This window comes from Pecten maximus, chromosome 5 (assembly GCF_902652985.1).
Source record: "Pecten maximus chromosome 5, xPecMax1.1, whole genome shotgun sequence".
NCBI lineage: Eukaryota > Metazoa > Mollusca > Bivalvia > Pectinida > Pectinidae > Pecten > Pecten maximus.
The window spans coordinates 18,857,448-18,871,244 of record NC_047019.1 but is presented as its reverse complement, the minus strand read 5'-3'; the positions used below and the strand labels follow the sequence as shown (position 1 = coordinate 18,871,244).

The 13,797-nt window shown below is 37.4% G+C and overlaps 1 protein-coding gene across 1 annotated transcript in view; it reads right to left on the bottom strand.

Annotated features, from left to right (window-relative positions):
- LOC117327414 (putative neutral sphingomyelinase) overlaps positions 1-13,797 on the bottom strand; it is an 18,662-nt gene extending 4,865 nt beyond the window's left edge. Inside the window, exons 1-6 of the mRNA XM_033884368.1 lie at positions 13,741-13,797; positions 7,685-7,787; positions 7,195-7,271; positions 1,840-2,023; positions 1,203-1,412; positions 280-403 (exon numbers count right to left, since the gene is read on the bottom strand). Of these exons, the coding sequence (XP_033740259.1) occupies positions 280-403; positions 1,203-1,412; positions 1,840-2,023; positions 7,195-7,271; positions 7,685-7,787; positions 13,741-13,775 (733 nt within the window). The 5' untranslated portion in view covers positions 13,776-13,797. The remainder of the gene's footprint in view (positions 1-279; positions 404-1,202; positions 1,413-1,839; positions 2,024-7,194; positions 7,272-7,684; positions 7,788-13,740) is intronic.

Below are 13,797 nucleotides of genomic sequence, written 5' to 3'. Positions count from 1 at the left end.
GCAATTATCTTTGAATGGGATACTGAATCGCTTCCCCTTGCAGAATTTTGAAAAAGAAAACGTTTTGACAGCTTTATTTACTATCCTAATTTGATGATTATCTGCTTCTTAAAAGAAGTAATTTGAGTGACATTTCATTTTTTGTATTAGGTCTCACACACCTTTTTCATGCCTATACTTTTACAGCTAGATGATATTAAATGCTACCGAGTTTCTTTAGATAGGAATTGCTTTACATAGACCATAATGTCATGCAGTGAGATTCCTCAGCTATCTTACCTTCGTTATTCCTCACCAAGATGTAGTCTAGTCTCTTGCCCTTAGGAAACATTTGTAGTTGGGATGGACTTGTGAAATAGTTACTGGAGATATCACAAGTCATTCCTGAATCTGTCTCATCATTCTGTAATACACAATCAGTGTAACTCACAATCAGTGTAACACACAATAACACACAATCAGTGTAACACACAATAACACACACTCAGTGTAACTCAAAATTAGTGTAACTCACAATCAGTGTAACTTACAATCAGTGTAACACAATTAGTGTAACACACAATAACACACAATTAGTGTAACACGCAATCAGTATAACACACAATCAGTGTAACTTACAATCAGTGTAACTCGCAATCAGTGTAACTCACAATCAGTGTAACACACAATCAGTGTAATACACAATTAGTGTAACACACAATCAGTGTAACTCACAATTAGTGTAACACACAATTAGTGTAACACACAATCAGTGTAACTTACAATCAGTGTAACACACAATTAGTGTAACACACAATAACACACAATTAGTGTAACTCACAATCAGTATAACACACAATTAGTGTAACACACAATCAGTGTAACACACAATCAGTGTAACACACAATTAGTGTACCAATACACAATCAGTGTACCAATACACAATCAGTGTAAATACACAATCATTGTACCACACAATTGTAACACATAAGTCCTATAATTATATATCAAAACCTTCAAAAGTTCTGAGCTGAGCATGGTTTTTGAGAAAGGGAAAGATTGACAGACATAAAGAGGGATAAAAGATCAAATAAGATTCCTATACAACCCTTCCCTTCAACATACACTTGTTCTTACTTCCTAAGCAAATACACTGCTTTGAATGACAATTCATACTTTGGTTGTGATCTTTACATACCATTTTCAGGTTTTTTCCAACTTACCAGTTCTAGCCATGAATCACGTAGCTGTGCATTTTCTCTGAGAATTTTATATCCTAAGTCTGTAGGCTGGAGGTTGAAGTCTCCCGCAGTGATTACAAAGTCACATAGATGCTTTGTTGCTGTTAATTTGATCAACTGGCTCATTTCAAATGCTTGAGAGACTCTATGAGCCAAATATTCATCATCAACTCCATTGTACTCTGCATGAAGCTGAAATTAAAATGATAGATAATATTTCTGAAATATCATCTTTTCTCTGTATATCACATAAAAAATCAGCATGAAATATTCAATCCTCTTGTCATGGGAATATATGTATTACTTCAAAATCAGTTTCGAAACTCAAAAGTAGTTTACTCCTCTGATTGCAAGTATGATGAGATTAAAAAAAATAAGTGAAGCTCAATTTCCTTAATTATACATGTAGTAGTTTATTCTGTAGAATTTTATTTTTCAACTGATACTGAAACTCGGAGTATTCAACAATACTGTAATATGAATGAAATGTATTTTGTTTTTGTTCACCAGTAGTACAAGTCTCAAACAATTATATCTCTCTGTGTCATCAAACTCTAATTAGAGAAATGCTTCCTAATTCTATTAGATCAGTAAATCTACATCAGCCAATTAGACTTACGTGGGTACAAAATAGGCCGAGTCTAAAGTCTCCGAATTGTATAACACACATGCCCACACCTTTGCCCCCAAACCAGTCGCCATGGAACACCTTGTGGGCATAGCCATTGAGTGAGAAACGGTAATAAAATGACTCCTGGATTGGAAACTTAGAGAACACACACACACCACTTCCAATGGCTCCACTGAAAGGATGTTGGAAAAAAAATAGCCTTGATGATTGACATTTCCGGTTGTAACCTAATTACCGACACTATATGACAGAATAGCAGATCCTGAGGGTATAACATGACAAGGAAGATCTCAATTCACAAAAATAAATCCCTACACAGCATAAAAATATTTCTTAAACAATACTTATTCAAATATCATGAGACAGATAGGACACAGCAGAAAAAGCATCTGATATAGGTCACCATCTCTTTTGTTAGAATGGCCTAGAATATAAAGTACAATATTAGACATTTTATATTAGACCTCTGATCACCCAAGTCTATGTACATATAACAATATTTCAATATACATCTCATTTCCTGCATCAATTTTCAAATAAGAGCCTCCCACTTAAAAGATTTTTCCTTTATTATTTTGAGGGGAAAAAAATCCTGAAATAAGGATCACACCTCAAAGTGAAAGCAATTTTATTTTTTTCTGTGAAGAAAATATTTAATGGACTGAAATAAACATATCAACTTTGTAGTTAAGAGTTCTGGGTATTAAACCTATCCCAGTTGTAGTTAGGAGGCCTGGGGATATTAAACCTATCCAAGTTGTAGTTAGGAGGCCTGGGGGTATTAAATCTATCCAAGTTGTAGTTAGGAGGCCTGGGATATTAAATCTATCCAAGTTGTAGTTAGGCAGCCTGGGATATTAAACCTTTCGAAGTTGTAGTTAGGAGGCCTGGGGATATTAAACCTATCTAAGTTGTAGTTAGGAGGCCTTGGGGTATTAAACCTATCCAAGTTGTAGTTTGGAGGCCTGGGATATTAAATCTATCTAAGTTGTAGTTTGGAGGCCTGGGGATATTAAACCTATCCAAGTTGTAGTTAAGGAGGCCTTGGGGTATTAAACCTATCCAAGTTGTAGTTAAGGAGGCCTGGGGGTATTAAACCTATCCAAGTTGTAGTTTGGAGGCCTGGGGGTATTAAATCTATCCCAGTTGTAGTTAGGAGGCCTGGGGGTATTAAATCTATCCAAGTTGTTGTTAGGTGGCCTGGGGATATTAAATCTATCCAAGTTGTAGTTAGGAGGCCTGGGGTATTAAACCTATCCAAGTTGTGGTTAGGAGGCCTGGGGATATTAAATCTATCCAAGTTGTAGTTAGGAGGCCTGGGGATATTAAATCTATCCAAGTTGTAGTTAGGAGGCCTGGGGTATTAAACCTATCCAAGTTGTGGTTAGGAGGCCTGGGGGTATTAAACCTATCCAAGTTGTAGTTTTGAGGCCTGGGGGTATTAAATCTATCCCAGTTGTAGTTAGGAGGCCTGGGATATTACACCTATCCAAGTTGTGGTTAGGAGGCCTGGGGGTATTAAATCTATCTAAGTTGTAGTTAGGAGGCCTGGGGGTATTAAATCTATCCAAGTTGTTGTTAGGAGCCCTGGGGGTATTAAACCTATCCAAGTTGTAGTTAGGAGGCCTGGGGGTATTAAACCTATCCAAGTTGTAGTTAGGAGGCCTGGGGATATTAAACCTATCCAAGTTGTAGTTAGGAGGCCTGGGGGTATTAAAACTATCTAAGTTGTAGTTGGGAGGCCTGGGGGTATTAAACCTATCTAAGTTGTAGTTGGGAGGCCTGGGGGTGTTAAACCTATCAAAGTTGTAGTTGAGAGGTCTGCGGTATTAAACCTATCTAAGTTGTAATAAGGAGGCCTGGGGGATTACACCTATCTAAGTTGTAGTTATGCGGCCTGGGGGTATTAAACGTATCTAAGTTGTAGTTAGGAGGCCTGGGGTATTAAAACTATCTAAGTTGTTGTTAGGTGGCCTGGGGGTATTAAAACTATCTAAGTTGTTGTAAGGTGGCTTGGGGGTATTAAACCTATCCAAGTTGCAGTAAGGAGGCCTGGGGGTATTAAAACTATCAAAGTTGTAGTTTGGAGGCCTGGGGGTATTAAACCTATCCCAGTTGAAGTTAGGAGGCCTGGGTTTTAAATCTATCAAAGTTATAGTTAGGAGCCCTGGGGGTATTAAATCTATCCAAGTTGTAGTTTGGAGGCCTGGGGGTATTAAATCTATCCAAGTTGTAGTTTGGAGGCCTGGGGGTATCAAACCTATCAAAGTTGTAGTTAGGAGGCCTGGGGGTATTAAATATATCCAAGTTGTAGTTTGGAGGCCTGGGGTATTAAACCTATCTAAGTTGTAGTTAGGCAGCCTGGGGGTATTAAACCTATCAAGGTTTTAGTTAGGAGGCCTGGGGGTATTAAATCTATCCAAGTTGTAGTTAGGAGGCCTGGGGGTATTAAACCTATCCAAGTTGTAGTTAGGAGGCCTGGGGGTATTAAATCAATCCAAGTTGTGGTTAGGAGGCCTGGGGATATTAAACCTATCCAAGTTGTAGTTAGGAGGCCTGGGGGTATTAAACCTGTCTAAGCTGTAGTTGGGAGGACTGGGGGTGTTAAACCTATCAAAGTTGTAGTTGAGAGGTCTGCGGTATTAAACCTATCTAAGTTGTAATAAGGAGGCCTGGGGGATTACACCTATCTAAGTTGTAGTTATGCGGCCTGGGGGTATTAAACGTATCTAAGTTGTAGTTAGGGGGCCTGGGGGTATTAAACGTATCTAAGTTGTAGTTAGGTGGCCTGGGGGTATTAAAACTATCTAAGTTGTTGTAAGGTGTCCTGGGGGTATTAAAACTATCTAAGTTGTAGTTAGGAGGCCTGGGGATATTAAACCTATCTAAGTTGTAGTTAGGAGGCCTTGGGGTATTAAACCTATCCAAGTTGTAGTTTGGAGGCCTGGGATATTAAATCTATCTAAGTTGTAGTTTGGAGGCCTGGGGATATTAAATCTATCCAAGTTGTAGTTAAGGAGGCCTTGTGGTATTAAACCTATCCAAGTTGTAGTTAAGGAGGCCTGGGGGTATTAAACCTATCCAAGTTGTAGTTTTGAGGCCTGGGGGTATTAAACCTATCTAAGTTGTAGTTAGGAGCCCTGGGGGTATTAAATCTATCCCAGTTGTAGTTAGGAGGCCTGGGGGTATTAAATCTATCCAAGTTGTTGTTAGGTGGCCTGGGGATATCAAACCTATCCAAGTTGTAGTTAGGAGGCCTGGGGATATTAAACCTATCCAAGTTGTAGTTAGGAGGCCTGGGGGTATTAAATCTATCCCAGTTGTAGTTAGGAGGCCTGGGGGTATTAAACCTATCTAAGTTGTAGTTAGGAGGCCTTGGGGTATTAAACCTATCCAAGTTGTAGTTTGGAGGCCTGGGATATTAAATCTATCTAAGTTGTAGTTTGGAGGCCTGGGGATATTAAATCTATCCAAGTTGTAGTTAAGGAGGCCTTGTGGTATTAAACCTATCCAAGTTGTAGTTAAGGAGGCCTGGGGGTATTAAACCTATCCAAGTTGTAGTTTTGAGGCCTGGGGGTATTAAACCTATCTAAGTTGTAGTTAGGAGCCCTGGGGGTATTAAATCTATCCCAGTTGTAGTTAGGAGGCCTGGGGGTATTAAACCTATCTAAGTTGTAGTTAGGCGGCCTGGGATATTAAACCTATCCAAGTTGTAGTTAGGAGGCCTGGGGTATTAAATCTATCAAAGTTATACTTTGGAGGCCTGGGGGTATTAAATCTATCCAAGTTGTAGTTTGGAGGCCTGGGGGTATTAAATCTATCCAAGTTGAAGTTAGGCGGCCTGGGGGTATTAAACCTATCCAAGTTGTAGTTAGGAGCCCTGGGGGTATTAAATCTATCCAAGTTGTAGTTAGGCGGCCTGGGGGTATTAAATCTATCCAAGTTGTAGTTAGGGGGCCTGGGGGTATTAAACCTATCCAAGTTGTAGTTTGGGGGCCTGGGGGTATTAAATCTATCCAAGTTGTAGTTAGGAGGCCTGGGGGTATTAAACCTATCCAAGTTTGTTGTTAGGTGGCCTGGGGATATTAAACCTATCCAAGTTGTAGTTAGGAGGCCTGGGGGTATTAAACCTATCAAAGTTGTAGTTAGGAGGCCTGGGGGTATTAAATCTATCTAAGTTGTGGTTAGGAGGCCTGGGGGTATTAAATCTATTCAAGTTGTTGTTAGGTGGCCTGGGGATATTAAATCTATCTAAGTTGTAGTTAGGAGGCCTGGGGTATTAAACCTATCAAGGTTGTAGTTTGGAGGCCTGGGGGTATCAAACCTATCCAAGTTGTAGTTAGGAGGCCTGGGGGTATTAAACCTGTCTAAGCTGTAGTTGGGAGGCCTGGGGGTGTTAAACCTATCAAAGTTGTAGTTGAGAGGTCTGCGGTATTAAACCTATCTAAGTTGTAATAAGGAGGCCTGGGGGATTACACCTATCTAAGTTGTAGTTATGCGGCCTGGGGGTATTAAACGTATCTAAGTTGTAGTTAGGGGGCCTGGGGGTATTAAACGTATCTAAGTTGTAGTTAGGTGGCCTGGGGGTATTAAACCTATCTAAGTTGTTGTAAGGTGTCCTGGGGGTATTAAAACTATCTAAGTTGTTGTAAGGTGGCCTGGGGGTATTACACCTATATAAGTTGTAGTTAGGAGGCCTGGGGGTATCAAAACTATCAAAGTTGTAGTTAGGAGGCCTGGGGGTATTAAACCTATCCAAGTTGTAGTAAGGAGGCCTGGGGGTATCAAACCTATCTAAGTTGTAGTTAAGAGGCCTGAGGGTATCAAACCTATCAAGGTTTTAGTTAGGAGGCCTGGGATATTACACCTATTAAAGTTGTAGTTAGCCTGGATAACATTTTGTTCTGATGTAGAGATAAGAACATTTTGAGATACATGCATGTGTGTATGTTTATTATCAAACCTGGCAAATTGAGAACCCAAACATTTTGGTGTGGCCCATCTCTGGAAAGATGTCTTAAATATGTTGTTCTATGGTTCAAGAAGAAATTTTGGATATGCTCCCTATATGATTCTTGTCTGTAATTGGTATGGTTATTGATGTCAACAGGTTATTCCTGCCTGACTTAAGCACAACTTTGATTCAAAAGAAATGTATCAGTACTGAGCATTTTTTTTACAGATAGAATTAGATGATACATTGGTCTATATTTGTACTGACCAAAAACCAAAGTGCACTCTTGTTTAAACATTGATAAACCAATTTATTATTGAATTCAATCTTTCTTATTTTATTCTAAATCTAAAAAACAAACTTATTACACAATAGTATTTAAATTTTACCTGTAGAAGTAGTGATTATATGTAAAGACTTCAGACACTCTATCCAGCAATATTTTGAAGTCACCTTTGTCCCATACCTACAATCAAAATTCATATAATAATTTCCTGTCCTAAAAACACCTGCGGAAAGCACATAATAATGGTATTTTATATTTCAACAGTCTCAGGTTAAAGTATAGAGAATGTGTAAATTGACAGATAAATGAGGAAAGCATCCTTTATGCAAGTTTTTAACTGATGCCATGGAAACATAAGGATAATCTTATAATGGCAGGCTCACTTCTAAGGTATAAGAAATACTAGACCCCTACTTCCGTTATAGGATTAAGGGCTGATATTTTTTCTATAAATTCTAACCAGATGCAAACAACTGTGGATTTATCTAAAATTTCCATAAATTGACATATAAATCTAGCATTCAAATGTAAAGTGTATGTGGCAAATCCCAAATTAAGTTTTGTTTTCATTCCAACCAATCAACCATACTTACCTCCTGAAGAACAACCAAGTCATGATCTCCTCGTTTCAGACGATCACCTATAGCAGTCATCCTTTCCATACGAAGCTGACATGCTATTGGGGTTGGAACACCCCTGTTTTAAAAAACAAATAAACTCCAGTTCAAAATTTAGAGAAATCAAGGTATCACTAGTAGTAGAAAGCTACGAATTGTTTGTCTTTCAAATCTGCAGAAGGTGTTTCTTAGTTTCAGTGACATAAGTATCATTGTTGAATGCCTAAATAATGTTTGTTATTTTCAAATTACAGCAGACATAAAAATGGTTCTCTTATTATGATCCCTTGATAATTTACACACTGCAAGATCAAAAAGGTTTGTTTGTTTGTTTGTTTTTGCTGGGTTTATCGCCCTGTGAACAGCCAGGGTCATTTTGAGGCAAGGTCTTCTGACCGTAGTAGTTAGTGACTACCCCGCTGAGCGACACGCAGGAGGCCTGTCATATGACATCCAGAGCAATTAGGGTTAAGTCTCTTGCCCAAAGACACAACCACAACAGCACAGACGGACCCATTTCTCAGCTTCCAGAGAAACACAGACACAGATAGGGAGTGTCAAATCTCACACCTCATCTTCACCTGAGGTAATGTTGCCGGCACTGTAACTGACTTAGCTATCGCGACCTCACAGGTCATTCTGATACAAGGTCACAATTAAGGTATGTAAAATGGCAAAGGAATGTAAGCTAAGACCACTGTGACTGTCCCCTATCTACTAGTATTTTAGCAAGAAGGCTAGGTTTTGATCACCTGACTGAATGTGATAAGGTAGTTCTCTGCTTTATTTCTACATCAGTCCAATTAAGGTAAAATTCACCATTCTGATTTTCCATGAACTGTATCAGTTCTGGATTATGAATTTTTAAGACAGTTTAATAAGTGAGATCAGCTACTGTAACAGACTCAGTGAGTTTCTTGAGGCTTCAAGTTATATCATCATGATTGATGTATGGATGTTGACATACATGTATGAATGGACGTTGACATACATGTATGTATGGACAGTGATAAATGTATGTATGGACATTGACATACATTTATGTATGTATGGGCACTAATATACATGTATGTATGGACAATGTATGAATGGTCGTTGACATACATGTATGTATGGATGTTGACATACATGCATTGTAAGTATGGATGTTGACATATATGTATGTAAGGTCGTTGACATACATGTATGTATGGATGTTGACATACATGTATGTATGGACCTTGACATACATGTATGTATGGACATGTGCAGTGTATACATGTTTTGGCTAGTGGTCTGTCCATATACCGGTATAACTTAAACTCATGTGTTGGAGTTGTTAATATTTCCAAACAAAATAAACAACAACTACTGTCATTTCATTTTTCATTACTAAGACAAGTTATGAACTGTTTTGTACATGCAAGAAATCAATCTTCCTGATAGAAGTGACTTCAATTGCACCGACAGGGGTTACAAATCATTACTACAGAAAATCATTCAGACTTTTTGTTTGTGCATGATGATCTGTAGCAAACCAAAATATTTTTGCATATACATTGTAGTATGGGGCGCCGTTTTACTATTTATTAACAAAACTGGATATCCATAATTCGAATTTAGGATATCCATAATTCATTTTTGGATATCCAAAATTCGATTTATGGATATCCTAAATTCCATGTATTTTTGGATATCCATAATTCGATTTTGTCCAAAACCGACCCTTGTTATGAACTTGTAAATACGCGTAATGGACCGGAAATAACGTTTACAAAATAGAATACAGCAGAGGAGTTCCAAAGGACAAACTTCCCCAGACAGTTAGGCCCTTACATACAACATTTACCAAAAGTTACTACTTAGGGTGTTGCTACTGCTAGCTATAGGTTCTCTGTCGATTTCACTGTCTAATGCTCTTAAAGCACTTGACACCATTCGCTCCACCTTGGATTCGCATTGATTCGTATAGTGAAGTCAGAGGACTTCCGATCCTACGAAAAAACGCGCCCGCGGGAACAGGATGTAGCAGGGAGAAATCATTAGACAGTAAAATATTAACATTTCCCCGATTTATGGATATCCAAAATTCGAATTATGGATATCCTAAATTCAAAGCATTTTAAGATATCCAAAATTTGATTTAATGATATCAAGAAATGATATTTGGATATCCAAAATTCGAATTTTGGATATCCATAAATGAATTTTGGATATCCATAATCCGAATTTATGATATCTTAAAATGCTTTGAATTTAGGATATCCATAATTCGAATTTTGGATATCCATAATTCATTTTTGGATATCCATAATTCAAATTTTGGATATCCAATATTAATTTTGGATATCCAAATCCAAAATTAATATTGGATATCCAAAATTATTTAATGATATCATAAATTCGAATTTTGGATATCCAAAAATGAATTATGGATATCCAAAATTCGAATTATGGATATCCAGTTTTGTTAATAAATAGTAAAACGGCGCCCCATATTGTAGAGCCTAATCATGATCAGACTAATAGTAAAGTGAGTAGTGAGCCTCCAACAAGGATCAAACCATCAACCTTCCGCTGAATAACTGGTTTGCTGCTCTATTGACTGAGCTGAAGGGAAATGACCTGTAGCATGATCTAGAGGGCGCTTGCATCACTTTATAAACTTTAACAAGAAAGTTCAACGCTGCAATTTCACATGTGCATTTTCGTACTTTCAAGAAAAAATGATGACATAATTATGTTTTAAATCATATGCAGAAGAGATTTTATGTTAGTTTTGGGGTAAATCATACTTAAAAACTTAAGATATATAAGTTATGATGCATAAAGTGAAGATGTTTCAAACCCTACTTTAAAACACTGTTTTGTAATTATATATATATATACAAGTATATTTTCATTGCTTATATGAGGATATACATGTATATAGATAATATTACTTTCAAACTATAATCTAAATAAATAAAATAAATGCCTCAAATAAAATTCAATTATCATAAAGGTGTCATCCTGTTTTCCCAAAAACTGAAATCCTGGATGCCCCAAAAACTTATAAAATTTATAGAATATTTACCAATTTTACTTTAATACATACATATAATTTGTGTAGAAAAAATACTTCACATTGCATGGTTTGATGAATAGGATGAATAATAGGGAGACCAACTGTTGCAATTAAGACTTTCTAAATAGACAGTGTTGGCAAATACTTTAGACATATCAATTTTTATAATTAACTTTTTTTTCCAAGTGATATATTATATTAGAGCTGTAATGTGAATAAATTCATACCATCACCATCTTATTATATGCCAGAAACAGTCCCCAATAAAGAACACTAACCTCTATGATGCATCTTCCTACAGTAACATTCTTTATCATAGACCCTCCTACAGTAACTACCTCTATCTTACAGCCTCTTACAGGAACAACCTCTATCATACATCCTCTTATAGTAACAACCTCTATCATACATCCTCTTATAGTAACAACCTCTATCATACATCCTCCTACAGTAACAACCTCTATCATACAGCCTTCCAAAGTAACAACCTCTATCATATAGCCTCCTACAGTAACAACCTCTATCATACATCCTCTAATGGTAACTACCTCTATAATACACCCTCCTACAGTAACAACCTCAATCATAGACCCTCCTACAGGAACAACCTCTATCATACATCCTCCTAAAGTAACAACCTCTATCTTACAGCCTCTTACAGTAACAATCTCTATCATACATCCTCTTATAGTAACAACCTCTATCATACATCCTCCTACAGTAACAACCTCCATCATACATCCTCTTTCAGTTACAACCTCTATCATAAATCCTCTTATAGTAACAACCTCTATCATACAGCCTCCCAAATTAACAACCTCTATCATACATCCTCCTACAGTAACAACCTCTATCATACAGCCTCCCAAAGTAACAACCTCTATCATACAGCCTCCTACAGTAACAACCTCTATCATACATCTTCAAATAGTAACAACTTCTATCATACATCCTCTCATAGTAACAACCTCTATCCTACATCCTCCCACAGTAGCAACCTCTATCCTACAGCCTCCTACAGTAACAACCTCTATCACACAGCCTCCCTCAGTAACAACCTCTGTCATACATCACCCTTCAGTAACAACCTTTATCATACAGCCTCCTACAGTAACAACCTCTATCATACAGCCTCTTACAGAAACAATTTAACCTCTATCATACATATTCTGTTTCTCAGAAATCTAGGCTCAAAACATTTGACAAATAGACTTGAGTTTTTACATCGAAGAGTCAAACATAATACATATCATCACCGCTAGTAATATCTACCCCCACAAAATACTGACCTACCCCTATAAAATACTGACCTACCCCTATAAAATACTGACATACCCCCATAAAATACTGACATACCCCCTATAATATACATATCATCACCAATTAAGTAATATCTACTCCCATGAAATACTGACCTACCCCCATAAAATACTGACATACCCCCTATAATATACATATCATCACCAATTAAGTAATATCTACTCCCATGAAATACTGACCTACCCCCATAAAATACTGACCTACCCTCTATAATATACATATCATCACCAATTAAGTAATATCTACTCCCATGAAATACTGACCTACCCCCATAAAATACTGACCCTTCCTCTATAATATACATATCATCACCAATTAAGTAATATCTACTCCCATAAAATACTGACCTACCCAGGGCCCGGTATAACTTAAACTCATGTGTTGGAGTTGTTAATATTTCCAAACAAAATAAACAACAACTGTCAACTACTGTCATTTCATTTTTCATTACCAAGACAAGTTATGAACTGTTTTGTACATGCAAGAAATCAATCTTCCTGATAGAAGTGTCTTCAATTGCACTGACAGGGGTTACAAATCATTACTACAGAAAATCATTCAGACTTTTTGTTTGTGCATGATGATCTGTAGCAAACCAAAATATTTTTGCATATACATTGTAGAGCCTAATCATGATCAGACTAACAGTAAAGTGAGTAGTGAGCCTCCAACAAGGATCAAACCATCAACCTTCCGCTGAATAACTGGTTTGCTGCTCTATTGACTGAGCTGAAGGGAAATGACCTCTAGCATGATCTAGAAGGCACTTGCATCACTTTATAAACTTTTTACAATTCTAACCTGCCAAATTACACCACTACCATTATTTTTACTGTGTTTACCCTCAACAAACATCAACCCAGGCTCTACCTGTAAAGAAGTCTCTCATTCTCCTACAGATTTCATTTTGATTGGTCAGTCAGGCACCAAATGTAACAGAAAATAGAGTAGTGTGGCTCCACCGGAGTCAAACCCATGACCCCCAGCTTACTAGTTCGCTGCTCTACAGACTGAACTAAAAGGAATCCCCACTAGCGTGAAGCTAGAAGGCAACCATATCACTACATTATGAACATTCTACACTGTCTTCTTCCAAATGACAGAATCGTCTATAAACAAGATAATATACAACTGTCGCACTGTTCATGTACATGTGTACAGTACACATAGCTGCGATAACGTAGTTCTGGACGACGGACGGACAATTTCTGACAGATGAGCAGTGTAGGCAGGGTATGAATATTCGTTCTAGAGTACACATACATGTAGTCCTAGTTTCTTCTAGCCCTGACACCAGAATTGGGCATTTTAACATATATCTATAGATTTCTATATATCGATCTGTCAGAATGTCTAAGTTTGGTGGCAGGGACAGAGGAAACTCGGGCTACGGGCTATAATGGGCTATTATATATATATATATATATATATATACGTAGGCTACTCCAATTAAAAAATACATAGCATAGAGAAAGTGCCGACAACAAAAACCAGTTAGAAATTACCTCCCTTCCTCCTATACTACCACGAGTAAATAAATACGATTTTATTCCTTTTCGATATGGTAAGCATCACTGATCCGTCAATTGTTGATTGACGTATACGATCACGGAGTCCTATTGTGTATAAGGTTGTATTTATCGTTAAATATGTGATGTATACGTACCAGCAGTTCAGAGTTAGCACCTTCAACTGCGACATTTTAATGGAATGCTAATGATTG